The 27,926-nt window shown below is 39.5% G+C and overlaps 2 protein-coding genes across 2 annotated transcripts in view; one reads left to right on the plus strand and one right to left on the minus strand.

Annotated features, from left to right (window-relative positions):
* Nucleotides 1–27,926, minus strand: part of khdrbs3 (KH domain containing, RNA binding, signal transduction associated 3) — a 163,920-nt gene that overhangs the window by 57,711 nt on the left and 78,283 nt on the right. Inside the window, exon 3 of the mRNA XM_085346727.1 lies at nucleotides 23,688–23,804. Coding sequence (XP_085202853.1) covers nucleotides 23,688–23,804 — 117 coding nt within the window. The remainder of the gene's footprint in view (nucleotides 1–23,687; nucleotides 23,805–27,926) is intronic.
* Nucleotides 18,671–19,888, plus strand: LOC146610114 (uncharacterized). The gene is made up of 3 exons (XM_085346729.1): nucleotides 18,671–18,910; nucleotides 19,155–19,250; nucleotides 19,501–19,888. The coding sequence occupies exons 1-3, from the start codon at nucleotides 18,671–18,673 to the stop codon at nucleotides 19,816–19,818; spliced, it is 654 nt and encodes a 217-aa protein (XP_085202855.1). The 3' UTR covers nucleotides 19,819–19,888.

Below are 27,926 nucleotides of genomic sequence, written 5' to 3' on the forward strand. Positions count from 1 at the left end.
GGACATGTAATAGTTCTGCCATGTAACAGTGACCCTGTCTGCTATTTTGCTAGCTGATCTTAACAAGATAACGGATCACAAATGTAGGACTGGATACGTTCCTACTACGCAGCTGCTTGGCAACATGTCAGACAGAGATGACACACGTGTGAAAGCATGATGGACTTTTGTTCTTCCACTGCAAAAATTGACTTTTTTTTTATTTTTTGTGTAAAAATAAAATACACTCTTAACAAGCAAGTTTTGCACAAGAAAATTAAGCTTGTTCTAGGAAAATATTTTTCTCTATAAGATATTTCAGCTCATATTGAGCTTTTTTTCCCCAGTTACAGGGTATGGTAATGGTTTGGCTAAAATTACAGAATAAGAATACGATTACTTTTCTTATTTCAAGAGTAAAGCCACTTAAACAACTTTTCAATTCAAGAAATGTATTTAATGGGTGCTGGTTTAGCTCACTGTGTTGAGCGGGTGCCCGCATGCTGCATGGCTGACAGCCTGTCTTCCACTCTTTCTCTCCCTCTGTTTTCCTGTCGATTCTTCACTGCCTCTACCAATAAAGCCAAACAAAGGCCTAAAAAAGAAATATATTTAATGACACTAAAGTTTGTCCTACAGTTAGCTTCTTGTTTCTTCTTGTTTATATGAAAATCTAAATTAAGCTGTAAAATCTTAAGTCAAATTTTCTTCAATTAAGCGTAAATTGTAGACAGTCTTGTCCAGTTAATAGGCATACAGAAGTCAGAGTCATTTGCTAGTTTTAAGGATTCTAGCAAAAAAACTTTTGCTTCCCTATTGGCAGATTTTTTTGTCAAAACAAGTTAATTTTGTCAGATTTAAGAATATTTGGCTTATTTCATGTAGAGCTGGTTTTTTTTTCAGTGTCTCATACAATGAAAAGAAATCTGCAGTACTGGACGCTGCCAGACGCTCATGTGCTTATGCCTGAAATTCTTACCCTGTCAGTTTTTTTGGATTTGATGAGCACCTTGAACAACGAGACATAAAACACTGACTCTCACAGACTGAATTGGTTGAATGGCAAGATAGACAACATGGAGGTAGTGTACTTTGCATTGCAAAAAGAAACTATATGGTATCTGCAAAATCAATATTTTGTGTCAATCTAAACCAAGAATAAAAATAGACTGACTCTAGACTTCTTTTTCTCCTCCACCAATATTCCCCTGCACTGATATCCTGTCCCTTAGCACAGCGCTAAGGTTAAACTCAGATTGTTGACCTTGTAGAATCAGCGTTAGTACAGCCTGGTATAAAACATTGTATGAATTACACAACAAGTCCTTTCATTAAGTTATCAATATGCACTTTACATTAGAAACTATAATCTTTCCCATGCTTTGACCTTTTTGTGTCACTTAATCCTGTAAAGTAACCGAAAGCTTAAAATGCACTGACAAGACATGCAAAATGTTCCTAAAGTTGTGTGTGATTTATGCACGTGATTTCACATTAACTAGTAAGACTTTGTTATTTTAGCTTAACATTGAGGTTTGGATGAGATAGACACACAGTCAGACACTGCATTTCATTCCCTTTCTCCCACATGTTGTTTGAGAAGAATGCACTACTGTGCAAATCTCTAATTCTCAGTTTATGTCATGTTCTTTTTCAATTTAAAATGATGTTTGGCAATCATAGAAGACACAGCCAATGTAAAGAAATATAACATTTAAAAAAAAGTTAACAAATAAATAAATCACCATCTATCATCCTCTGAGCCGACACAACCACCAAGCAAATGTGTGTTTTCCCTGTGACACGCCGGCTCCACAGTGGCACTCTGAGAAGCTCCGGTTTAAAGCGCACATTTGACTTATGCGAGACGATCTTTTATAGAATATCAAGGTCACCTTATTGTTGACAGCGAGTTTCCCAGATTACTGTCACGTGTAACAAAGAAAAGTGCCAAATCCTCTTAAGGGAAAGGCTACAATTCCATAAAAATGAGTAACAGATTAATATATTTGTATCACCATAGTTGATGATTAATATTCTTTTGGCGACACAAAGGTCACCAGCAAATTGCATGCTAATCCATCACATAGTTGTGTACATATTTCATGCAAGAGTCGAAGTGTCAACCTCATGGCTGAGCTAAAAGAAAAAAGGCAATGGATCAGGAAAGGATTCATCCTCTGGGACCACAAAAGTCTGACAATTTCACGTAAAATCTGTTATGTTAGCATGGACCAAAGCAAAGAACAGAACCATTTGGTCAGAGAAAGTACTCTGATTAGTTGTATAAGCTATTTACAATTCACTGATCCACTCTGATTTTCAAATTAAAAAAATTTATGCGCAAGTTCAGTAAAGAGGATCTGTAATTACTCATCCGCCTGCACTCCTGTTTATTAAAGCCTCTAGTCGATTGTTTATACCACTTTGACTTCCCCACACCGTCAACTCAGTGCTCTTGTGTCATTCTGCCTTTCATTCCTGCAGTCTGCCTCTTCCCCGTTTCCACCTCACCCTGTTCACTCAGACCCCCTGCAAGCCTCGTCTTCCTTTCCAACACCACCAGCGTCTCGACATCAGGGGGTCCTGTCCTAATTCCTGTCAATTCTGGGACTCTGTTTTGCCACGTTGGTTCATCAGAGTCTTGTTAATCAAATTCTCCATCTCAATAAATCATGTTCAGTTCTTCCAAATCATGTCTTCTTATGGAACAGTCTTGTGGTGGGTGAAACATTATTTAATTACTCCAAAATATACCAGTTCAAAATAACGGTTTACTAGTCTTGGACTTCACACGACGGCCTTCATTTTATGTATAACGCTTTAACCTGCAACACTGTTTCATGGGCTCGCATGAAAGAGCTTGCATTTGTTGTTTACTTCCACCCAAACCCCTGAAAGCACAGCAGATGTAACTCGCTCCTCTCTGCCACGAGCCTGCGAGAGCACAGCGCATTCATGCTGCAACAGAAAAGTATAACGTGTAAACAGAGGGGCCGCACAGGCCATTCAGACCAGACAGAAACAGGCCAGTATCGTGTTATTGATAGCGAGAAATAGGACAGCAAAAAAACCCAAATGTCTCTGACCGCATCGCACAAAGGAAACAACAGGTTTGGCGTCCCAGTTTTTCCCTTTCAATGAAAAAAAGAGAAGAGAAAAAGGCTTCTCTAGGGCACTTCCAATGGTGGCAGCTTCCTCGTCTCCCTTCTCTCTCTCTCTCTTTCCAGCGTCACGCAAACCAGTGTCTCTGATGTCACCTAATTATAAATAACCTTCTTTTAAGAGTGCCTGTGGTATGTTAATGATATGTTAATTTCACCCATAAATCTGTGCTTTACGAGCAGAGGGCTCCTTTGCTCATAGCACCAGAGCTGCCGGAGCTGCCGGTGTTGTGCAGGGAGTGTGAGCGGGGTGTTGGAAAGAGGCAACTGCTCACAGATCTGTCTCTCCTCTTCCCTTTCATGTGCTTCTTAGTATATTTGCATGAAAAAACATATGAAAAACAATCATTATCGAAGTTCTTTTAACTTAAAAAAAAGTCTAGGGCGTGATGCAGCAGAGTCCTATAGCAGCTCAGCAGCCCACAGCAGGAGAATACGGCTGTCGGCTTTTTATATCTATAGGCAGCGTCTTCCTTCTGTTTACATTTTCTTCCTCTGTAAATCTGCTTATTGAAAGCTGTTCACCCTGGTAACACGAGGCCACACAACACTGTGGACGTAGGAACTCCAGCAGCAGGAGCTTAGTGGTAAAAAATAACACCAAGCTTGGAATTGAAATTCACATTCAAATGAAATATTCAAGAACAGACAGTGAAAAATTCTATTATTCTGTGTGTGTGACAGGTGGGGTGAACTACACAGCTCTATCAGCCTTACTCATCTGCACTTCTGACAACCAAAGTTGCTCATAGACACACCAGATTTCTTCTTTAACGTGACAAACGTGTACTTACATATAGTCTGAGGAAATGTGTCTCCCAACAATAGCTGTCTCACAGCATAAAGGCGCACCGCCTTAGCCAAAAAGAGTGAGAGCTTATCTCTGCCGTACTGGTTTTCTATTACTGGTTACCAGGGAAGTTTGAAATGATTTGAAGATTATTCTATCTCATTTAAAGTTACTGAAATGATTTGAACCAGCTAGTATCTTAACCTCCAGATCTCTGAAATCTGCTGCTGAATGTCTGGTTCTCTTTGCTTTACATAGGAACATTTTCTAGTATTTTCACCATTGTCACTCTAAATATCTCCTAATACTGTTGAAAGCCAAGTTAGACCGACATGTCCTCAGTTCTCTGAATTGGTGAGTTTTTGTAATTTTGCCTCTGTGCAGCATCACAGTAAATTTTAAATCTCACAATCAAGAAGTAATTGAAGTGGACACGTTGTAGCAAAAGTATTACAAAAGAGTGTAAGAAAAGTACAAAGATTAAAATTAATTTAACAGTTAATTTACAAGCAGTTTTATGGCTAGATAAGGTCTGTTAATTTAGCCCTGGTCTAGACTGTGTACCCCGCCACTCGCCACAGCTCTGACAGGGTCCAGTACCCCGCGACTACAATTTGGGTGAGTAGTTAAGAAGAGGATATTTACCATAACTACGTGGAATTTTACCTAACATAATTATCGGGCAATATATTCACATATTTGACCAGTCAACACGCAGCTAAACTCCTAAACAAAAGGAACATGCTGCAATATTTATCTAAATAACAAACACAGGGCACCAATTTTACACCAGGAACCAAATGATCCATCATTATTCTCATTCTGATGTTCACGTTGCCATTGAGGCACATAAAACTAGCTTTCTTTTGATTAATGTTAGCTGATGATCGCTAACCTGATAGCATGGATTAAAAAAACAAAAAATAAAAAGTAAAAATAAAAACAAATTTGCAGCTACCAGCTAACCTTAGCTTGATTGCTTGGAAATGCTGTTGTCACTAAAAATTATTTGAAGCCAGACTGTTTTTTGGTTGCTGTTGTTTTTTTTTTAATATAAAGGAATGAATGAACTGAGGAAAGAGCAAGCGTAAAGCATGAGGCCTTACCTTGCAAGCAGCTGGTTTCTCATGAGAGCAAGATTGCTACAGTCCATCCTGCCAGACATCATGCGAGCTGAGCAAGAGTTAGCTTGAACCAATTAGCATTCAAAGTGAGTGAGTTGCAGCTACTTTTTTTAAAAGTACCTTTTCAATTCACTTTAACCTCCTAAGACCCGAACTCTTTCATGTCATGCATTTTTAATTTCTCATTGATGAATGTAAAAACAAAGAATTACCAGTTTGTTTTATACCTGATTTTTGTTTCTGGGAGAAATGAAATCAACATATGAAGACATTCGTTGTAAATTTCGATTGACCAGTGGCAGTATAATGTCCTCGTAAGTGGATATCAGGCCCTTGTAGAGCAAAATTGAGTATTTTGGTCTAGACAACCCAAAATGTGATGTCCACATATGTGGATGCCAGGTCCTAGGAGGTTAAGATGCCAGCTAGATTTCCCGTTTAAAAGTCCAGTTCTGTGAGTGAACAACAGGATGACTTTATATGTGACCTTACGTTTATTTAAAATCGTGGCTTTATTTTGCTATATAGTGTTTAAGCACTCTAACCCAAAGCGTCTTGCAGGGTTTTTAGAACACTAGGGTACAATACAGAGCAAAATAAATCATATAAGTCTACAGAGTCTACTGCACAATGCTTTGGCAAGTCTAACCAAAAAACAAGGTAAGCTCAGCGAATTGGCTGACTCTGCAGAGGCCACGGTGACAATACAACATCACAGAAAACTGTACCAAAAGGCTCTAAAATTACTGTGCTACTTAGTGTGTTTCAAATAAATAAAACTATCAATCAATGAAAACAACTATAGGTAGAAATAAACTGTAGCAAAATGCTGTTGAACTCAACGTTATCTTCCACATTTAATCTACGAGTTTATATGATTAAGTGGTTCATCATGTTAACTTGTTAATGAATTGTGGAATGATTAGCCATGTAGTGTTGGTGGTGGAGCAGAGTAACAGCTTGCTTATTAATCCTGATGCAGAGCTTACTAAAAGTGAAACAAAGGAATTGCGACTGTTTTATCTTTTAGGAAAATTAAAGAGTGAGCACAGTTCCCAGGGAGGAAAATGGATGAGTTAATCACGGTGCTAATGAGAAGAGGGTGGGAAACACAGATGACTTTACATCATCCTGCTCTGACAGCAGCAGGACAACTGAACTGCTGTAAGCTGGAGCGGTGACTCCCGGCTGCTCTGGCTCCTTCCAGCTTCTCGGGACTCACGTTCTTGTGAGCACATCAAGGATCTGCAGCAAACATTTGTGTAGTTATAGTAGGGCTGCTCAATTAATCGAATTTTAATCACGATTACGATCTGGGCTTTCAACGATCATTAAAAATGACTGAGCCGATTATTAGCCCCTCCCTCATTTATCCGCGACACCTAAAGGCCGGTGTTGTGCCAAAAAGTGATTGTCTGCCAAAAACTGATTTCCGGTATTTGCCAAAAAGCAATTGCTCATATTTAAAGTGCTATAAGTAACTTGTTGGGCTATAATATGTTAAACATATGTCAAATGCATCCCTTATGGATGACATAAAGTCATCTTGAGCCACAAACAACATTCGTGTAACAAGATACAAGCCGCAATCAGTTTTTGGCAGCGACTTTTATATAACCTTTATTTATGCAGTAAAAAAAATCTCATTAACATTAAAAATGTATTTTGTAAGAGTAAGTTGCCCAACAGGACAGCAGAAACGGCAGCAAATATTACAATAGTTCTGTAAAAATATTTTAAGTGGGGATAAAGGACCGGATTGGTTATAATGTAAGTACAAGTTGTAAAGATACTTAAAAAACAGATAATTTTTTAATTCTTTATGTAACCCCTTTGTATCCCCTGTTCACTGAAGCCTATTTACGAACATACGTAAAGATATTACACATAAAAAATACACAGAAACACTGGAAATCAGTTTTTGGCAGACAATCACTTTTTGGCACAACACCGGTCCGTGAAAATATTGTCGGGCATAAACTGGTCCGTGGCGCAAAAAAGGTTGGAGACCGCTGATTAAGAGGACCCGAGGGAAGCCCGGAAAGCTAAGCAGAAGTTATTTGGAGAGTGACTGCCGTTGGTTGAAAAGAGAGGTAAAAAAAAAACTTCAGTGGTGTTGCACACTATTTTATATTATTTTTTAAAGTCATTATTCAATACATTGTTATTGTTAACCCTTTAAAGCCAGTCAGAGCAGCACGCTCCATTTTGCGTAACTATTTTTAAATCCCTGTAGAACCTGAACCGTGTAAGCTAGCGCAATAATTTTTTTTGCATATGAAACCGGAGGAGTTGTACTTACATCTGATGCCATCAGCTTGTCCTCGGTCACGGTTTCCTTCCACATAAAGCTTTGCAAAAATTGCATAAAAAGCGCTTGCAGGAACAAAAACATAATATTCCAGAAACACGCTTTGCCGATCCGATCAGCTGTTCGTAACACTTCCCACAGTGAAACAGACGTCAGCGCGAACTGTCGCATGTCCGCCATTTCCTGGCCGAAACCGGAAGTGACGTCATTTTCGCGGAAAATGTATTTTTTTTTTACTTGTACGCCTTAAAAAGCTATACTGGTCATGTTTGACTTTTCTGAATAGTTTCTGGGATGCTTAGAACTCGAATTGCACTGCTGGAAATAGTTTATTTTGATGCACCTGCTGTTTTCTTTGCAAATTTGCATCATAGGATTGTTTTTTGTTTTTCCTGCAGTATATAAAAATTGCTGTATCTCCAAAATAAAACTATGAAGACACTCAAAATAAATTTCCTGTTGTTGTAAACTATTTTTTGCAACTTTTTTGTATTTAAAGTTTTGAGGGATAAGCCTCTTAAATTTCTCCAAGTAGAAATATATGTAAAAAACAAAAAACAAAAACGATTTTCAATTTTTTTGTAGTTTATTGCACTTTTTTGCAATTAATGTAGTTACTATGGACTTAATGCATACATATTATTAAAATATGGGCTATAACAGTTGCATAGCAACTTGAAATGCTCCCACAAACGGCACTACAACATGTAAAACCGTTTCTTCGCCCGCTTTGAGACGACCAAGCCCTCAGCTGCCACACCACTTCCACCCGCCCCCAGCACTGGCACACTAACACTTAGGGAGCACCAAGTGAGGTGTGTTCTAAGGTCAGTGAATCCCAGGAAGGCGGCAGGTCCTGATGGAATACATGGAAAGGTTCTCAGAGCATGTGCTGACGAACTGACCGGAGTCTTCACTAAAATCTTCAACCTTTCCTTGTCATCAAACACCGTCCCGCCCTGCCTCAAAACCTCCACCATCATCCCCATCGCCAAGAAGACAGCTGTGGCCAGCCCAAATGACTACAGGCCTGTTGCACTTACGCCTGTAGTGATGAAGTGCTTTGAGAGACTGGTCTGTCAGCACATCAGGGCCGGTCTGCCTCCCACTCTGGACCCCCACCAATTTGCCTACAGGAAAAATCGTTCCACCGAGGACGCTATCACCATAGCGCTCCACACTGCGCTGAGTCACCTGGAGCACCGAGGAAGCTATGTGAGAATGCTCTTTCTGGACTTCAGCTCAGCATTCAATCATATCATCCCGGAGATCCTGGTCCAGAAACTGTCTCACCTAGGACTCTCCACCCCCATCTGCCTCTGGATCAAGGACTTCCTGACAAATAGACCACAGTCTGTCAGACTCCTGTCAGTCCCCTCCTGTTTACGCTCTACACATCCGACTGCTCCCCTACCCATCTCTCAAACACCATCATAAAGTTCGCGGATGACACCACAGTGGTTGGACTCATCTCAAGGGGGGAGGAGTCGGACTACAGAGATGAGGTCAACAGACTGACTGAGTGGTGTTCAGTTAACAACCTCCAACTGAACACCACGAAAACTAAAGAACTTATCTTGGACTTCAGGAAGGGCAGAGCAGACCCGGCCCCACTTTACATTCACGGGAGCTGTGTGGAGAGGGTACACTCCATGAGGTTTCTGGGCGTGCAGATCTCTGATGACCTCTCCTGGACTGCAAATACTACAGCGGTGGTTAAAAAGGCCCACTTTCTGAGAGTGCTCAGGAGGAACAACCTGGAGGAGAGGCTGCTGGTGACATTTTACAGAGCCACCATAGAGAGCATCCTAACGTACGGCATAACAACATGGTATGCAGGGTGCTCAGCTGCAGACAGGAAAGTAGAAGAAGAAGAAGAAGAAAGTGTGTACATTATTGTACTTTATTGAGCCCGTGGGGAAATTGCTCTCTGCATTTAACCCATTCACTCAGTGAAGCAGTGGGCAGCCATTGGGCGCCCGGGGAGCAGTGTGTAGGGACGGTACCTTGCTCAGGGGTACCTCAGGGTAGCTGTTAAGGGGAATCGAACCCCCGACCTTCCGATCATGGGGCAACCACTCTACCTACTGAGCTATCCCTGCCCTAAGTACTGCAGAGGGTCATCAACACAGCCCAGAAGATCACTGGCTGCTCTCTGCCCAGCCTGGAGGTCACTGCAAACTCTCGGTACCTCAGCAGAGCTGGCAATATCATCAAGGACCACTCTCACCCCAGCAACCAACTGTTTGAACTATTACCGTCAGGCCGACGGTACAGGTCACATAAAACCAGGACAAACAGATTCAGGGATAGCTTCTTTCCCAGAGCTATCACCGTAGTAAATAAGCACAAAAACAACTGAACCTATTCCATACCGTCACTGTCATTATATTATGCTGCTATTCATACTGTCATTATATTAATGCTGCTATCCTGTATATATTGTACATACTATTGTTTGAGTACTTACGATTGTTTTTTTTGTACTTTTTATATTTTACATTTATATTTATTATTGAAACTTGCACCAAGGGAGTGGCACTCCAATTTCGTTGTACTCTGTACAATGACAATAAAGGCTATTCTATTCTATTCTAAAAAAATAATATAAGCTCTGGCGGACTTGGTTCTATGGTGGGTCTTAAAGGGTTAAATAAATATCGTCAAATAATCGCGATCTCAATTTCAGTGAAAATAATCGTGATTATCATTTTTGCCATAATCGAGCAGCCCTAAGTTATAGCAGTTCTTGCAGTGTCTCTGCCACATGTAAGAGCTTAAAAGCAAATGAACTAAGCATTGTCTAGTTTCACCCCCCAAGAAGCAAGTCTACAATTACATTTCCATGGGGTGAAAACGGTATATTATCACCTTTCCTGTCAGTCATATGTAACCCAGAGGTATGGTGCAGTATGCATTTTATCATTATAAATAGAAATGTGTCCTTAAAGGAAGCGGTTCTTCACTCGGTGTGTCTGTACAGATAAGACAACTTTGTTTTCACTTGTCTAGAAAAAGCCTTCGGGGGTCTCTCTTTGCTCTGCAGTAGCCCAGCACCCTGACCCGCGCAAGGGCACAAAACTACAATGACACACACTGTGAAGCTGAAAACAGAGAGTCAGCAACCAGCTCAACATGAAGTATTCATTTTGCAGCAACGGTATATCCCTCACCTAAAAAAAGAGAGGAAGCACTAGCTTGAGGAGCGTCCCTGACAGAAAGCTGTCAGGAATAAATCCCACAGCGGTTCTACGTAGACAGTTGAGGGCTGCCGAGGTCAGCATATCGCCATAACAGATCTTTTCTCCCACCTACTCGAGAGGAGTGTACCATCAAAGACTATTGATCACAGTAATCAAAAAGAATGTGCTGTATGATAGCAAGAGTCATCGCCATCAACAAATCACCTCTGACAAACAGAGGGGGAGAGGAGACACAGACAAGCCAAGAGAAGTCGATTTATTCCCAGTTAAACACTCCTGTGTGCAATCAATCCGGCTGCTAAGGATCTTCTGTTAGAGCCATTTATATCCTCTCTTTATGTGTGGACATGATCGGGGATGATAGAAGTCATTAAACTGGATTGTGTTTGAAATTTCAAGCTATACCCTCTTCACAAAATCTTTTTTCTTCCCATGAAGTTTGGTTCGAATCTTCACAAAGACTCAAAATTTCTATGAAAACAAACCCATAAATCCAGAAAGAGTGTTTTTTCCTGTGTGCTTGCTGATTTGACTGCATGTGTTTTACACGCTACGAGAGAGACGAAGTATGCTTTGAAAGATGTCAGGCGTATTTGGTGATCCCCAAGATCATTCCCGTTTCCATAAACTTTTGAAATTTGTTTTCCAGACATAGTTGTTTTTGCATTTCTCCAATGGAGCCTAGGTGACCTGAGAGCTGTCAATCAAGCAGAGATTGTAGATACGGGGGGTGATCTGAGACAAACACACTTATACATTTTCAGATCAGCGTCTTCCAATTTAGAACGAAAAGAAAATGAAAAAGGAAAAACTTCTTTTATTAAAAACACTCCCTGTGATTCTACACCCTAAAAAATTATTCAGGGGCTTAGTAAATATCATTATAATTCTAAGTTAGATGACCTTGATTAAATCTTTGAAAATCACAAACGTGTTATCTTGAGTTGAAAATACTGAAAAGAATGCTTAAATTTTCAACACCAGTTTTTGAGTTGAACTGAGTTCTTTTGTTCAAGTTTATTTAAAAGAAAAAATTCTGTATTTGAAACACAGGGTGCATTATTTAAATCTACTCAATATATCTCATAGAAAGTACTCATAATAACTGAGAGACTGGTATTCATATTTATCATTGTCTTTAACTTTAATTATTAATGGTTCAAAATCAATATAATTTTGTCCCCCAATACTAACTTAAAACTTTGAGTAAGACTAATGACCTTTGGCATGTACCGCACGCGAGGAGCATGGCCTCATGGGAGATTTTCTGCACGTTGAACGAGACAGACACACATCCACTGCAGACTTGGTAACGTTTTCAGGTAAGTGACCATTCTTACATTAGCTGTCTTTATCCACACCGTTCTTTTATAACATGTTCTGAAGAAAGCGTTTGTCATGGTGGCTCACTTTTCGCAGCGTGTTTGTGCACGTTAATTTAAGTTTTCAACCCGTCTTCCAGTAAAGGCGGCGGGAAACCGCGCCCTTTTATCCTTTTACGTTCTGAGTCGCTATCTGCGTTCCGGGTAATTTGACCGGAATGTCCCGGTACCAGCGACCTGACCGTTTAATCGGGGGCATTTTAGGAACCACGTGAAAGCAGGTGTGCTCAGACATTTCTAGAAAATGGCCCTGTTGAGTCACGGTGCGGGAGCTGCGGTAGTCACGCGGCCTGACTCACTCTGTCAGGTTGTTCAGGAGGAGATGAACAGACGTCATCAATGGCTTTGGTAACTAAGAAGACCTGCCCGCGGAACAGTTCATAGCAGCAACCATGCTGCTTAGCTTTCTTGTTCTATGTGGGGTCTTTCAGAGCATATAAGACGCTGCTTTCAGCTTTGTCCTGAACAGGGCCAGTTTTTGAGAGAACGCTGAGAGGACCGCCCGGGTCAGCAGATTACCTCATCCAGGGCCGGTCCAAAGTACTATGGGGCCTTAAGTAAATTTAGACTCGGGGCCCTACTTCCTTTCAGATCCCAGAAAATAATGGAAAAAAAAAAAGCTTTGGTCTTTTGGGTCAAGCCAAAAGTACCATCATTTCCAGTATAGTTACTCCCAATTTACATAAATAAATGTTTATTTCAATCCAAGCTAAAATTTCTTATAAGAGATTGATGTTATGGCAGATTACTCAGTGACATGTTTTGTAATGATAAAGTTTTGATTTGTATTTTTTCAGCACCATCTTCACCACCAGGAGAAAAAAATCTGCATCAACTACAAAGTAAAGCAGGTAATTTTACTCAGAGGACTTGATGTGTTAAATTTTGGAATGATATGATATTGTTTTATACAAGCTGAGTAGTGGATGGTGATACCACCTAAATATTTATACTGGTTTTGTGGTGGGTTATTTTAGTCATACAAATGCCAAATCTAAATTTTGAGAATTTTTCAGTTCGGTAAATATATTGATGAGTTCATGGTCTGTCATCTAGTGTCACCATACTATCTTTTTATTTATACAGCATGGTGATGTGATTCAGATTATTTCAATGTGGTTAAGTATTGTACTTTGTTCCATGTTGACCTATTTGTAAGTTGTATCCTCCACCTGAATTGGTAGTGAGTATTGGTTATTCAATCAGTTAATCATACAAAAACTGCGTAAATATGGTTATACACCATTCTGTCATCTTCATACTGTGAGACATATTTTCTCACAATTTTTTAGGTCACAGGTGATGAGATGGCAGTGTAAACTCTGCAAACATGAGGAGTCATCAAAAGTGTCACTACTCAAACATTATCGAGTGAAACATGGTACATTTGGTCATGGCTATTCCATACCCTGTCTTCATTTGAATTGTCCTTGCTCTTTTAAGACATGGGGTGCCTTACGCTCACACTTGTCTAGGTCTCACAGTTCGCATGAAACGGAAGAGTGTGAGGTCCTTCCAACTATTAGATGTAAAATCTGTGACTCTTTTTACCCAAACACAAAAGACTATTTTCAACATATAAATTCCCATTTGAAAAGCCATGAAACCATAGAGTGTGTTTTTGATGGTTGTGAGTTTAAGACAAACATTTGTGGGACTTATGCGACTCACAGAAGTCGAAAGCACAGATTTTGTTCATGGAAGCACTTTAAAACTAACTTGATTTCAAAGCAAACTGTCAGTACATCTAATGAAATCGTCTTACCAGCACTGGAATTAGAAGATCACGAGGACTTGGATGTCACCACTGAACTTGGTTGTGAAAGGGAAACAACAAATGAAATTTTGAAAAATATTGGTGTGCTCTTGTTAAAACTGGAAAGCATCTATAATGTTTCTGGTAAATGTGTGGATGACTTGGTAGAACAGCTCAGTTATATCTGCACATTATCACTTCAGTATATTCCAAAGTCAATAAGTGATATTCTTATTAAGAATAACTGTAATATTGATCAGTCTTTTGTCAGTGAATTGGCTGAAAAAATATGTCACTGTAGTCCTTTATGTGCAGCCCTTAGTCCTGATGGTCCCTTTGCTTCAAGATATAAGAGACAGAAATATTTCAAGGAAAACTTCTGTGTTATTGAACCAGTAGAATACTGTTTGGATCCAGAAAAGAATTCCACTTTTCAGTATGTGCCTATTCTTCAGTCCTTGCAGCTGTTACTGAGTAAAGAAGATGTTAACAGTATATTAACTAGACATTTGAACACTTCACAGTTATCCTCTTTCCACGATGGACAATATTTCAAGCAAAACCAACTTTGTGCTATTGAGGACTTAAGTATTTCCCTTGTTCTCTATGTGGATGACTTTGAAATTTGTAATCCACTTGGGACTTCAAGAAAAAAACACAAAGTCACAGCTGTGTACTGGGTACTTGCTGATATACCAACTGAACTGAGATCACAGCTAACATCAATTCAATTGGCTCTCCTGTGTAAGGCAAGTGATGTTAAAACTTTTGGCTATGAAACTGTTCTCGAGCCACTTTTAAAGGATCTCATAACATTAGAGAGAGACGGGATTTTTTGTTCACAGCTTGGTAGATATATCAGGGGCACTGTTTTTTGTGTTTGTGCTGACAATCTTGGCGCTCATTCTCTTAGTGGACTCGTGGAAAGCTTTTCTGGACATTACATCTGTAGATTTTGCCTTGGAGACCATTCAGACTTTCAGCAAAAAGAAGTTCGTTCAGGAGCTTTTCCACCAAGAACAAAAGAGAACTATGATCTACATGTCCAAACCATAAAGGAAAATTCCTCCTCGGTTCATTTTTGTGGTGTGAAGAAAGGTTGTCCATTAACGGGGAAATTAAAATATTTCCATTTTGTCACAGGGTATCCTCCAGATCTTTTGCACGACCTTTTTGAAGGCATAATTCCACTAGAATTAGCATTATGCCTTCATGTGTTTATCCGTAAACGTTACTTTTCCTTAACTGAACTCAATAACTTCATAACAGAATTTCCTTACAAATGGACCGATAAAACAGATCGCCCCCAAATCATCCCCCTAAATTTTTCCACTCGCAAAAGCATTGGTGGCAACGCACATGAAAATTGGACGTTATTGAGACTATTACCTTTTATTATTGGGGAAAAGATTCCCAAAAATGATGAAGCATGGCAAGTTCTTATGACTCTAAAAGATATAACTGAACTTGTTGTGTCCCCTAGTCACAGAGAGGAAAGTATTTGCTACTTGGACACACTTATATCTGAACATCGCAACAGGCTATTGGAGGTTTTCCCAGAGCAAAAACTAACTCCAAAACACCATTTTTTGGAGCATTATCCTGACTTGATCAGAGGATTTGGTCCATTAGTATGCCTCTGGACTATGCGCTTTGAGGGTAAACATAGTTTCTTTAAGAAGGTTGTTAAACACACAAACAGCTTCAGAAATGTACTATTGTCACTTGCCTCAAAGCACCAGATGATGATGGCATACTATTCAGATGGTAATGCATTGAAGCCATCAGTGTGTGTCACTAAAGTATCATCTCTTCCATTGGAACTGCTTGATGTAGAAATACAGCAGTGTCTCAAGGAACTTTATCCAACACAAGCCTATGTGAATTTGACCAACTCTCTGACTCATCATGGAACTAAATATGCCTCAGGAATGGTTTTGCCTCATGGATCTACTTGTGGCTTACCTGACTTTGTGGAGATTTTACAGATTGTTGTCTTAAGCAATGAATTTCTTTTCATTGTGAAGTTGCTCAACAGCTGGTATGATGAACATTTTAGGGCATTTATTCTGGATCCTTCTGGGAAAATGACCTTAATACATCCCAGAGTACTTGGTGACACTTACCCCTTAACACCATATCGTGTTGAAGGCAAGCAAATGGTGTCAATAAAACGTCACATTGTTTGTTAGTGTAAGGGGAAAGACTGAGATACCCCCTTTCTTTTTCTTTTTTCTTGTGGTTTTTATTCTGCAGATGGACTCCGTTGCCTTGAAAGTAATTTTTGGAAAACAGAGTGAGAAGCTTGTGCTCTCTTCAGGAATACCCAGGACTGTTGAGGAGTTGCATGAGACAGTGAGAGAGACATTTGGGCTAGTTGAGGATTTCATATTGCACTATTATGATGACTCATTTGGAGATTTCTTTACACTTCATTCTCCCAACCAAATCAAAGATAGGGGTACAGTCAAAGCTGTGGTCATTCCATCAGTAGTGCTTACATTGATTCCTCAGTGTGAAAATCCCTCAGATGTAAGTTCACTGAATGAAAGTTCAAGCTCTTCAACCTATAAAACCACAGAGGACCAAACAGATGGATCATCTCTGTCTTCAGACAACACTGTCATACTCTCCCCTCTTCAAAGTCCTCTAAAGACTACATGGCCAGATGAAATTGTCATTCCACTTTTCTCTGTGGCAACAGAGACTGTACTGAAAAATGCCAATGAAGTCTTTGTTCAAAATGGCACTGTGCTGAACAATACTTCAGTCAAGTCAGATATAATGGAAAAATTAGCTGATTATATGTACAGCTACACAGCCTACCCTACTGGCCTTCAGATTGGAGAAGTGGCAGAGGCTCTGGTCAAAAAGCACCCATGTCTGACAGAGCCAGGCAGTCGTAATGGCTGGATGGGATGGATGTATAGTCTTAAATACAAGATGGGAAATTACAGGTCAAAGTTACGAAGTCTTGGAGTTCCAGAGGTTACTTGCAACTCACTGAAGAACAAGCACCCTGATGACAAGGCTCCAGCGAAGAACATAAAGAAGGCGCGGAAAGGAGAAGTGCTGTTTCTGCCACACTATCCAGGACAAGATGGTAAAGAACAGCAAGAGCTGGAGCGACAACAACTGATTGATGAGTGTAAGAAGAAAAACAGCACAGCCATCAAGGATTTAATGTGCAAAACCTTTGCACATAGAAGACATGATATTATCAGCCAACAGCTGAGTGTCAGCGACATCAAGGACAGATGGCCGGCGTTGTTTGACGTCTCCCAAGTAAGTGTACATTTAAAGGGATATCCACTTGTAAATAAAATTTGGTCTGTTAGATCCCCCATCATAAGAGAAGTGAGAAAAAACATGTTGCTACCATCCTAGTGATTTTGATGATCTTGCAGCAGCCAGGTTGCTTTAATTTGTCATAAGACTCTAGAATCGCTAGGAATTTGAATCAGAATGAGGAATCTGAATCAAAACCAGAATGGTTCTTATTGAAACCATTCCCAAGCCTATGGAACGATAAATAATTTCCGTTCACTTAACTTGTTTTAGGCTAAGCTAATGTAACCTGACTGAAGAATGACTGGGCTGATTGCAAAGTGCCTTTGTCTCACTTATCTAACTCTGGAGCACATAACGACAGACTAGATTTTACTGAAGAGTAAAGAGTGAAGAGTAATTTAATATTTTTATGAAACGTTGGTTATGTATTGTAACCCCAGATTCTATGAGTATAGGCGCAGCCCTTTAAGTGGGTATTCCCCTTGTGCGCGCAGCACTGAAGTATTTTATTCCACGCCCACCTGCTGTGTGGGCCTCACCCTGGTCTAGTATAAGTTATGGTGAGACCAGGAAATCGACTCTGCCGTTTTTCTTCAGCCAGCCAGAAGATGTCCAGCGAGACCATCCGTCTGTGTCCATCCTGCCAGACCGGCTACATCATGTCGTATGACCGACATGCCGTCTGCGTGGGCTGCCTCGGTCCTCACCATGCAGACCTCGCCCTCACACCTTAATCCTATTGCCGCTCCTGTTAGCTCCTCCCGCCAGAGGAAAAGCAGTGGAGGTCAGCCTTTTTCAAGGGATGCTCATCCACCCCTGGCCTTCACATGTCGGCGAGGACGCCGCTCCCAGTTGTTGGTGCGCTGCTCCTGGATCTGCCTGGCATCATCCAGGAGGCAGCTGGTGAGAAGGGACTTTCCGTCCCTCAGCCTGCTCCACCCCCCCATTGGATGATCTGGCGGGAAGGTATGGCTCTGCTCACTCTCGTTGCCCAGATCCCATCTGGCCCCAGTTCCCGGCGGTGATGACCTACCTCTCTGAGGCAGCAGCAGAGCCAGCGAAGATTAGAGCGCGGTCTCTACCTAGGGCTTCACAGAGGGCTTCACAGACCGGAGTTTTCCGCCTGTTCCCCCTCTAGAGCCGAGCCTCGCTTCAGTTTTCGGCACCAAAATGACCAAGGTCGTTGGACAGCAACCGGCCCATCCCGCCAAACTTGACCAGCTGATAGCAAGGTTCACTGATCGCGCACATCAATGCACTGTTCAGTCAGCTGTAGTGACTAACAACACTGCCTTGCTAGCGTTTGTCATCTCCAGGAAGGTGGAGGAAGCAGAGCTGCCAGAGGAGCTGAAAGGCTTTCTCTGTAAAGCCGCTGACGCGATTCTGAATATTTGCGCCACTTCAGTGGAGGTGTGTTCCTCTCGCATCGCTGCCTGGCAGACGATGGTTCAGAGGGCAACCTGGCTCCGCCTCTTCCCTCAAAGATTATACAATCTCACAGGGAAATAGTGCAAGCAATTCATAACATAAAATTTAGAAGCTTAGTGGAAGATAATACTTTATGTTAAGGCTTTAGTCTGCATACTGAACAACTCCACTTATATGGATTTATGTCTGGATGAGTAAATTAATCTTTTGCATGTTAGAAAATAAGGTCCAGGTTGCAAAAAATGGTAGTTCCACTTAAAGATTTTTTTTTTTTTTTGATTGAATCAGAATTTTGGCCTTCAGATTTTTTGTCCTCTCCCATCCAGGTCAGTGCAGAGTTTCATAGGATCACGACCCTGAACCTTGAACCAAAGTTCATGTCATCGTTGGACTTGTATTCATCCAAACTCCTGTCCTTGTTTCAAGCCAAGAAAGGTGCTGCTGGACAACGCCACAGAGCACAGTTAAACCTTCTGCTTCAGGTAAGGAAGATTGCATTTTCTAACCACAAAAACGTTCCAACACAGCATTGAAGAGGCCCTTCCACTAAAAACGGCTTTTCTTAGGTTTCTGTTCAATATTTTAGCTCCACAGGTGTTCTTACCTTGATGGTGGGTGTGAAAACAGGTCAACAACAGAAAAAAAATAGTTATGTTTAAGCTAGAAATGGTAAGTCATGTTTTAAATGTGCAAATTTTGCCTCAGTTGAGACTTCCTGTTTTACAGAGTGGAAATTCCATCGAGAAAAAACGAGAAGTCATCATCAAATGTCTCATTGACCATCTGGGAGAGGATCCAAGTGCCTTAATCAAAACCTTTGAGGTTGGCGCAATAAATCTGTTTTAGGAATATTAGTAGTTTATTTTAGCTTGTGAGATCATAGAAAAGTTTTAAGATACTGTTCTAAAGAAAAAAAGCAAACACTTCAAAGCATACAAAAGAATAGCATTTGCTCAAAGATTTTGGAGCAGTGTCCACATATTATGAGTACCGGTGATGTCATACAAATGAAACTTTTTGTTTCAATGTTTGGAAATATGTGAGCTGAAAACAGTTCTTTCTCTTTTTAAAGGACGGTGCTGATGCTGTCTTCGTTGAAGAGGCTTTGGCTGAGGAGGTGATGAAGATTTACCTGCTGCAGAATCAAGACAGGTCAGGCGAACCTACTGATGTGGGTATTGTTATTGAAGGCGTTACTGTTCTGGGCAAACTTGGGAATCTGAGCAAAGCCTGTTGCTATCTTTTGGGACTGTGCTATGCTCTGGATCTGAAATACCCCAAGAATTTCAAATGCACATTTGAAGCATTTCAAAAAGTGTTCATGGAGCTGGATCCAGGAAACCTTTCTGTCAAGGTTCAAAGACTGAAAAATGACCTCTGTTCATTGTAGACAAAATTTCACAGGGCTGTTCTTAAAGTGTTAGACTTGTTAAGTGACATGTAATGCTCATCAAAAGGTTCAGTTGCGGCATTACATTGTGTTGACATTCCTGTTCATAAATAATGTTTGTACCATAAACTGTGTTTTTGTATTAACTTTCCAGATTCACATTAAGGTGTAAATGGGAGAGTATCTTCTGTTTGTTTGTTTTTTGTTTTTTTTAGCGCAATCCTTTTTGAAACCTTTTTATTTAAATTATGGATGTTTTTTGGTCACTCTTTAGTTATAATCTTCCCAATTTTTTGGAATCAAAATAAGATGTTCAAAAACTATGTCACAGTGCAAAATTTCTTTTTTTTTTTTTCAGGATTTATATTTTTTTGGGATCTTAATTTTATTTTTGTCATTTGACCTTTTCTGAAAAGGTAAAGCACTGCGTTCACTTGAGCCACTTTTATTCTTTGTATGGCAGGTACATTTTTCTTGTTGTTAGCATCAATATGCCAGTTTTACAGAGTTTTGTTAAGCATGCCAATTTGGATGCAATTTTATTATATAAGGCTGTTGTGACTGAAATTTTATCCAAGTTCTATCCACTGAATGTAGAACAGATTTCAGCTCACTGTGTTCAGAGAAGGAATCTGCTAAAATCTGATTCACAAAAAAGCTGTTTAAAATAAATCATTGTGAACAATGTTGAACTGACGTGGTTCTTTTTTCCTGTGGGGTGTGTGTGTGTGTGTGTGTGTGTGTGTATATGTGTATATATATATATATATATATATATATATATATATATATATATATATATATATATATATATATATATATATATATATATAACACTTAATTGTAATTAATGTTTTTGCTTAAGTTAACTTAAAAATATTAAGTAAATTGAACCATTATTTAAAAACAAATAATTGTAATGGTGTTGGTTAAATGTGCCAAGCATTTCAGCATTTCCTAATTAATATTTTATGTATTTTGAACTTTTGGTTACTGTTGTTTTGACTTACATTTTCAATTGTATTTACTCAATTTTGTATGTTACTGTAACATCTTTAATTGTTCATAACAACTTATTCCATTTTAGTTGGATTTACTCAATTAATAAGGTGTATTTAAGAGATGTGATTGTTTTTGCATCTACTCATTATTTTTGAGTGTAAAAGTGTTGCACCAAAATATTTAAGTAATTATCAGTTTTATTTCTTAGAGTGTATTTGAAAGCCTTAGTAAGTGTGATGTGAATGATATTAGATAATTATTGCAGCTGATATTCTCACCTGCACATATAAAACTGTATATACCACACTGTGCTTTTGTTATTATTATTCAATCTTACTGTCATTTTAAAATAAAGGTTTCATTACTGATCAGTCACCCCATGCTAATTCTTTACTGACAACCATCAATAATTACTTCTTTTTTTTTTTAAAAAGGAATTTTTTAGTTGACTTAAAAACGCGTAGCTAGGGTTAGCATTGTTACTGATGATGATGACGTAGACCTCAGAGGGTTAATTGACTCCTTAAAAAAGACTCATTATGTTTGTTTTCTGTGATTGTAAACCACGTATATTTTATATTTAGATTAAATAAGTGGAAGGGATTAACAATTATGCAAAAACGTAGTTTTAATTTTATAGGCACTCATTAATGGCCACCTATTATTTACAGCTATGTACAGTTGCATTTGTATAGTCACATAATTATGGATGTGAAGACAGATCTTTAAAAAAAAAAAAAAAGAATTTGATGGACTATTTTTTTTTCTTTTGAATTTTCTAAAATAAGCACAGGGTCAAAAATATACACAGGGTGAACCTAATATCTGAATTCATTGTCTCTTAGCAAATTGCATCTTAAAACTTCTTACTGACCACCCAAAGCTCTTTATACTAAAATCTACATTCACCTTTTGAACTCTCAGTGCACTTAGGTGCTTTATCCATCTTGCATGCATACTTATGGTTAATGTAGTAGAAATACTATAAAACCTAACCTGTGAGGCTGATTCTGCAGCTTTAAACTGATAGCTAAGTTATGGCTGTTGCTGTCGTGCCACTGTGAAGCACAGGCTACTTATTTTCAGTCATTTTTATCAGGTCGATCAAATTTCAGCGTATTTTATCATAATATTTCAAGGAAGTTAGTGATAATTATGTTTCTGACGATGCAGAAAAGAATATTGAATGTTTTATTGGTGACTGCAGCTTGCAGGAGCAGCATTTATTAGAGCAAACAAAAGGCAGGGCGTTCTCCACCCTGCAATCAGCTACTGTCTCAAATGACACACTATTTAATTCAACGTGTAAATCTGTTGCCACAAGGTGCAAGTAAAAGCAGCACTTTAGTACAATAGTACAAAATAGTGACCTATTGTCAGTCAAATGCAAACCGAAGAGTAGCCAAAGTAGTGTTTTCAATGGGAATTTTAAGTGAAAATAATATCTAGCCACTTTAGTTTGACAATAACAATAACTAAAGCCGCGTATCCTTCAAACTCTCTGGAACCTGCACAATAATGTTACATAACTGAAAAATATTTTCCACCTGGGATTTTGTGTCTTAGGTCGAGCTTTTTATCCAGCTGCTTTTACCACCATGAGCCCACATCAGTAATTTCCCTCCATCGTTTGCGCTCCCTGTCATACGGAAAGCAACTAGTGAGTGCTGCAGCGATGCTCGGTGGAGTCATTTGTTTGGATCACACCACCAGCTGCTAGCATCTCCTCCTCCGGTGCGTTCAGAGCCTGGTTGTTGCTTCCACATTTAGTGGGAACAATTTCCTCACTTTAGTTTACTGAAATATACTTTATATATTTTTTAAAGTATTGTGCTTTGTTGGAGGTTGTTGAAGTAGCTCCCTTTTTTCTAAATCGTCAGAGGCTGACGAAGCTTTTGCTGTCAAACATGTCTGAGCTGGTCTTACTGTTGTGGAATGCTAAGTCATAATGTCGATGCATCATTGATATTATAACATGACACCTTTATATCATGAAAAAATATATGCAGTACTATCAGAATTCTGAGGTAGTCTGAACACAGGGAACTGACTTGTGACGGATGCAATGTAGCCAGAAACCCAGGGGATAATTCTAGCAGCAGTTTGCTTTATATCACCTCAGCTTTACTCATACAATAACTTCTTGTTATTGTGGCCAAACAATTTAATCTTTGCCTCATCTGACCATAAAAACTTTCCTCGAGAAGGTTTTTTCTTTGTCCATGTAATCAGTTACACATCTCTTGCATAGAGGCTTCTTCCTTGGGCAACAGCTTCTCAGTCTATGGCAATGATAACCTCATTCAACTGTACACAGTGACACAGGTGTTCCAGGCCTATGCCTTGCCGGTTTATGGGTTATTTCACACCATTTAAACCTTTAAAACTTTCAGATCTTAGTCAAGTGGTTAAACTCCTCAGTAACTTGCACAACAATTTGAACTGTTGGTCTTGGTACATGCAGTTCTTTAGAAATGATTAAATTATTCTTGACTTGTCTAAATCCACAATCCTTCGCCTTGGCTCTGATAAGCTGAAAGATATTTTGGAAATTTCAGTGCCACTGAATCTAAGTGGGTGTGCATATAAAAAGCTTACAATGTCTCTGGGAGGCCAAAAAAAAGTTGAGCAAAGCTGAGACAATAAGACAAAGTTGTTTCATGTCATTTTATGAAATGAAGAAGATGGGCTCCTCACATTCCCCCTTTTCTATGGGAGGCATTGCTTAACTCTAAGGTTATATCCTGTTCACTTCAAATCTTTTTTAAGAGTAACAGCAGAGCAAGTTAAAATGGGTTGGAGGTGAAAGAGAGCAAAAGGAGCAAGGCAAGCACGAATACAAATGAAATAACCGACTGGAGGGTTACCTTCTCTTTGTCTCTCATGGATCCTTTACCGAGAATTGACATCTTTGTGAGAGTGTCCTCCTGTAGTCTCTTTAACGAGTTCCCGCGTGGCCCGAGGAGTTTGCCAACAAAGTTAAACTGCAACAGAGAGCAAGAGAGCACGGATCAGTCAGAATCTGTGTGTTTGAGATAAAGAGCAAAGACTTTTATGTCAGTCGCATGTGGCTCAACCACAGATTGAAGCTAATGAAAACTTATCAGTGGTTTTCCTCTTTCATATTTTGATAAAATCACTGAGGAAGCATTTCTGAGATGTCTTATCTGAGGTTCACAAGGTCACCTTTTCATGGGCTGTAATTTTATAGCACAAGAAAAAGCTGTGTGGCTCCGGCCAAAAGTCTTCAAAAAAGAATAATAGCACATGACATTCAAAAGGCACTGTTGCAAGGTTCGGTTTCAGGAGTGGCACAAACACCACGGTAAAAATATCAGTGATGAAGTTGGCATACACATGTTTCATATCTCATAATTACTAAACTGCCAAAAAGATCAACACTTCCAGAAAATAATGCAGGACTTCTTTATCTGTAAATAAAACACGGGACCTCCTCCAGCAAGGTTTGGAAGCTGAAGGTGAAAATCTGGGAAAAGGTGACCTGGAGTCAGGAAACTGTAAGAGAGGAGTGGAAGAAACCGAGTAAGGATTTCCACACCATCCCCACCGGAAACCTCACCTCTATACAGTACATACATCTCTTTGGGCAATAAGCTTGTTGCATGTTATCAAATAAACTCTTAGAAATTATTTTCTTTTCAAAATTATTGTCTTTTATTCATCTTAAAAGTTGATTTCTGCAAACTTTCATTGTCATCTTTCAGATATGATTCTTGACCATTTTCCCCAAAACCAGAGACACACTGGTTTACACAGGCTCAGTAGTAGCATCTCCTTGTGACTAGAACAGATCGTTTTACTTTAGTTTTTGTTTCAGTCTCAGCTTTTGGGGTTTTTTTAATATAAAATGGGGAACATCTGTGAGATGTTTCTAAGTACATACTTTTAGTTTGTTTTTGTTTTTGTTTCATTCTCTAGTTGAAACAACTCAAAACAACTTCATATTTTTCAGTGACTAAAAATGTTTTTCAGGTTTTATTTCTTAGCTTCTTAGTTCAGTTAACTACAATAACTTTATTTCAAAGTGATGTTATATTATGTTATGTTACATTACGATTTGTTACCAATATTCGACACAACGCAGACTGCCAGGTTGGAAAAAAGCGAGCTTGAATCTTGATCTGAACACTGAAATTGTCTATTTAACAAAAACCAAAAACAACTTCTAACAACCAATGCAGAAAGCCAGTAGGACAAGAAAGCAGGAAATACTGAGTGCAATGTACCAAAGAAAAGACTGAGGGGGAATATAAGACACGCACCAGAGACAGGGACACTGAGGCATAGGTGAACTCCAAACAACAAGGGAAGAACAAAAACAGACAACCACATGAAGAACTTTCCCTCAACATAAAATAGAATAACAGCAATAGAAAAAAAAACCTGAAATACATAGATACAATAGATACATTTTATTGGGAGAGATGATTTTGATGTGAATGAGCTAGCCAAAAAACCCAACAGGCAGCATATAAAGGAAGAAATGACTCTCTATCCTAAGTGCAGTTTTTATTAACAAACTTGGGCAGCCAGTTTTATTTATTGTTAATTTTGCAGGTGATGAAGGCATAAGAACATCTCCCCATGAGCTTTACCTTGTCAGTTGATGACATTCTCTCAAAGATTGGTATATTTGAATATAAATGTTTCCGTGTAGCATTTCTGGGCCATTGAAGGCTTCTGCAGCTACATCACTTCACAAGGTCACTGCTTTTCAAGTGCAAAAACACAAATGCTACACATTGCCATCTCCAGTGTTGTGCACAGACACCTACCAAAGTCAGAGAACCTCATCACAATTTCACCAGCAGCTGAAGATGGTCAGAGAGACAAAAGGGGAACGATGCATTCCTCCTCCTCCTCCCTATGTTTTCCCTTTAACAGTGAGTTATACAGCTGTCTCCTTCCACTATCTAGGTCATCAATTAGCGAGCAGGAGGTTAAAAAAAACAGCCAGTTTTGTTCTACACCTCACCTATATCTCTCCTGCCTTTTGTTCTGAAAGCGAGTGCTTATTAGGAAGCTCCTGCCAATTCCTGGGTGAAGGATTTGAGAAGCAAGCTTTAGTGATTCGCTCTAATGCAGTAACTGACTGCTGGGTTTTTATCCCGGCCAGGCTGAAATCCAGCCGCTCTCAGATACAGTGTGTTCCTCCAGCTTTTGTAATTACACAGAGTCCTGTGCCTGGATGTGATTGTACACTTAAAGTAAATATCATCCCTCAATGGCCAAGCCTGGGACGAGTCAACTCCTAAAATATATCACGACTCTGAGACAATTGTGACAGAGACTATTTTTAACACTAAGATGTGCCATAGTTACATAGTGCAGGCGCACAGGCTTCTGGGTAATCTTAGCTACCTAGGTAGCATAAAAGTCTGTTAACAGCTGGGGAGGACTCTGTTGCTAGATTCAAGAAGCGTAAAGACAGACTGAGGATGAGGAGAAGAGATGCTCAGAACTTTGTGACTGAGAGAGGAGCGGTGACTGTTCAATGGAGGTTTTTAAGAAATGAGAGTGATTCTGCTTTCGTCTAACGGGTGACCAAATACTTCAAAAATACACGAGTACTCATTTTTGGCCACACCGCCGAGCATTAATTTCAATGAGCGTGATAATGAGGCACTGGTGTTGGCCAGAGGGGCCGATGGCGCGAAATGGCAGCCTCGCTTCTGTCAGTCTGCCCCAGGGCAGCTGTGGCTACAACCGTAGCTTGCCTCCACCAGTGTATGAATGCGAGAGTGAATGAATAGTGGTATTGTAAAGCGCTTTGGGTGCCTTGAAAAGTGCTATATAAATCCAATCCATTATTATTATTATTATTATTATTATTATTACTGGTACTGTAAAGCAATAAAAGAGGAAAGTAAAAACCACAGGGACATGAGGAACTGAACTTCAAAGCAAAGCAGAAGGTAAACCAAGAATATACTCAAACAACAGTTATACACTAGGGCTGCCACGATTTGTCGACTAGTCACGATTACGTCGACTATCAAAATCGTCGACGACTGATTTAATAGTCGACGCGTCGTTTGAAACTTTGTACGATCACAAAAGACGCAGGAATAAGTGGCAGGATTTAAGAGTGTAATAACGGACTGAAACAGAAGATGGCAGCATTGCATGTACAAGGATGTCAGCTACCGTTAAACCCCGAAGAAGAAGAAGAAGAAGCAGCTGTGTCCCAGAATTCATAGCGCGGCCCAGCGCAGTTTCCAACAATGGCGGCAGCTAGTTAGTTTTAATGTTACTCTTATTATTCTTTCTGGGTCACAAAATAAACGTTTAACATATTTTCAGGTGAGAATGTAGCTGTGTAAACCTCAAATATCTGCTCAGTTTATCAGGACACCACATATTTTCAAAAGCGCTCCGACGTTTTCAGAGACGTCTGTTACCCACTAGCTCGTTATCGAGCCAGGGGCTAGGTCACTAGCGCTGTGAGAACACCGGACTCCCCGCAAATCGTTTTCAAACCCACCGCCGTCTTTCGCTACTCAGGTTAAATATATATGAGTCACTTAGATAACTTAAAATGTTATTGTTTGGCTTTTTTTTTTTAGTATTTTATTTGTTCCTGAGTAAATCAGTTTGTCTGAGATTAAAGTTATAGTTTTTACACAGCTGAATAAACGTCAAGCAGACAGCTGATTATCAGAAGTGTGAGATGCTCCAGAATATACTCCGGTGTCCTGTTATATTTTAGATAGCAAGGAGTTTATTAAACTTCACCGAAACAATCTGCAAATTTCATTAAAATTTAATAAACTATCATCTTGTCTTTATTTTTAGTTAGCACAGACCTTAAACACTTAAAGCTGTAAGCTAATGATAGTTATATAAGAGCAGATGCTGCTGGTGCAATAAGCTGTAGTTTTACGTCCAATGGATGATGATCTGATTAGTCGACTAATCGCAAAAATAATCGGTGACTAGTCGACTATCAAAATAATCGTTTGTGGCAGCCCTATTATACACACAGAAGGGGGAACATAAGAGTCACGTGAAAAGTAAGAACCACTAAGAATTCCAACTACCATTGTCCTTCATGTAAATATGTAAAAATTGTCTATGTTTCTGTT

This window comes from Diplotaxodon limnothrissa, linkage group LG22, assembly GCF_057381915.1.
Source record: "Diplotaxodon limnothrissa isolate DT_005_m linkage group LG22, D_limnothrissa_male_GT1.1, whole genome shotgun sequence".
Lineage (NCBI taxonomy): Eukaryota > Metazoa > Chordata > Actinopteri > Cichliformes > Cichlidae > Diplotaxodon > Diplotaxodon limnothrissa.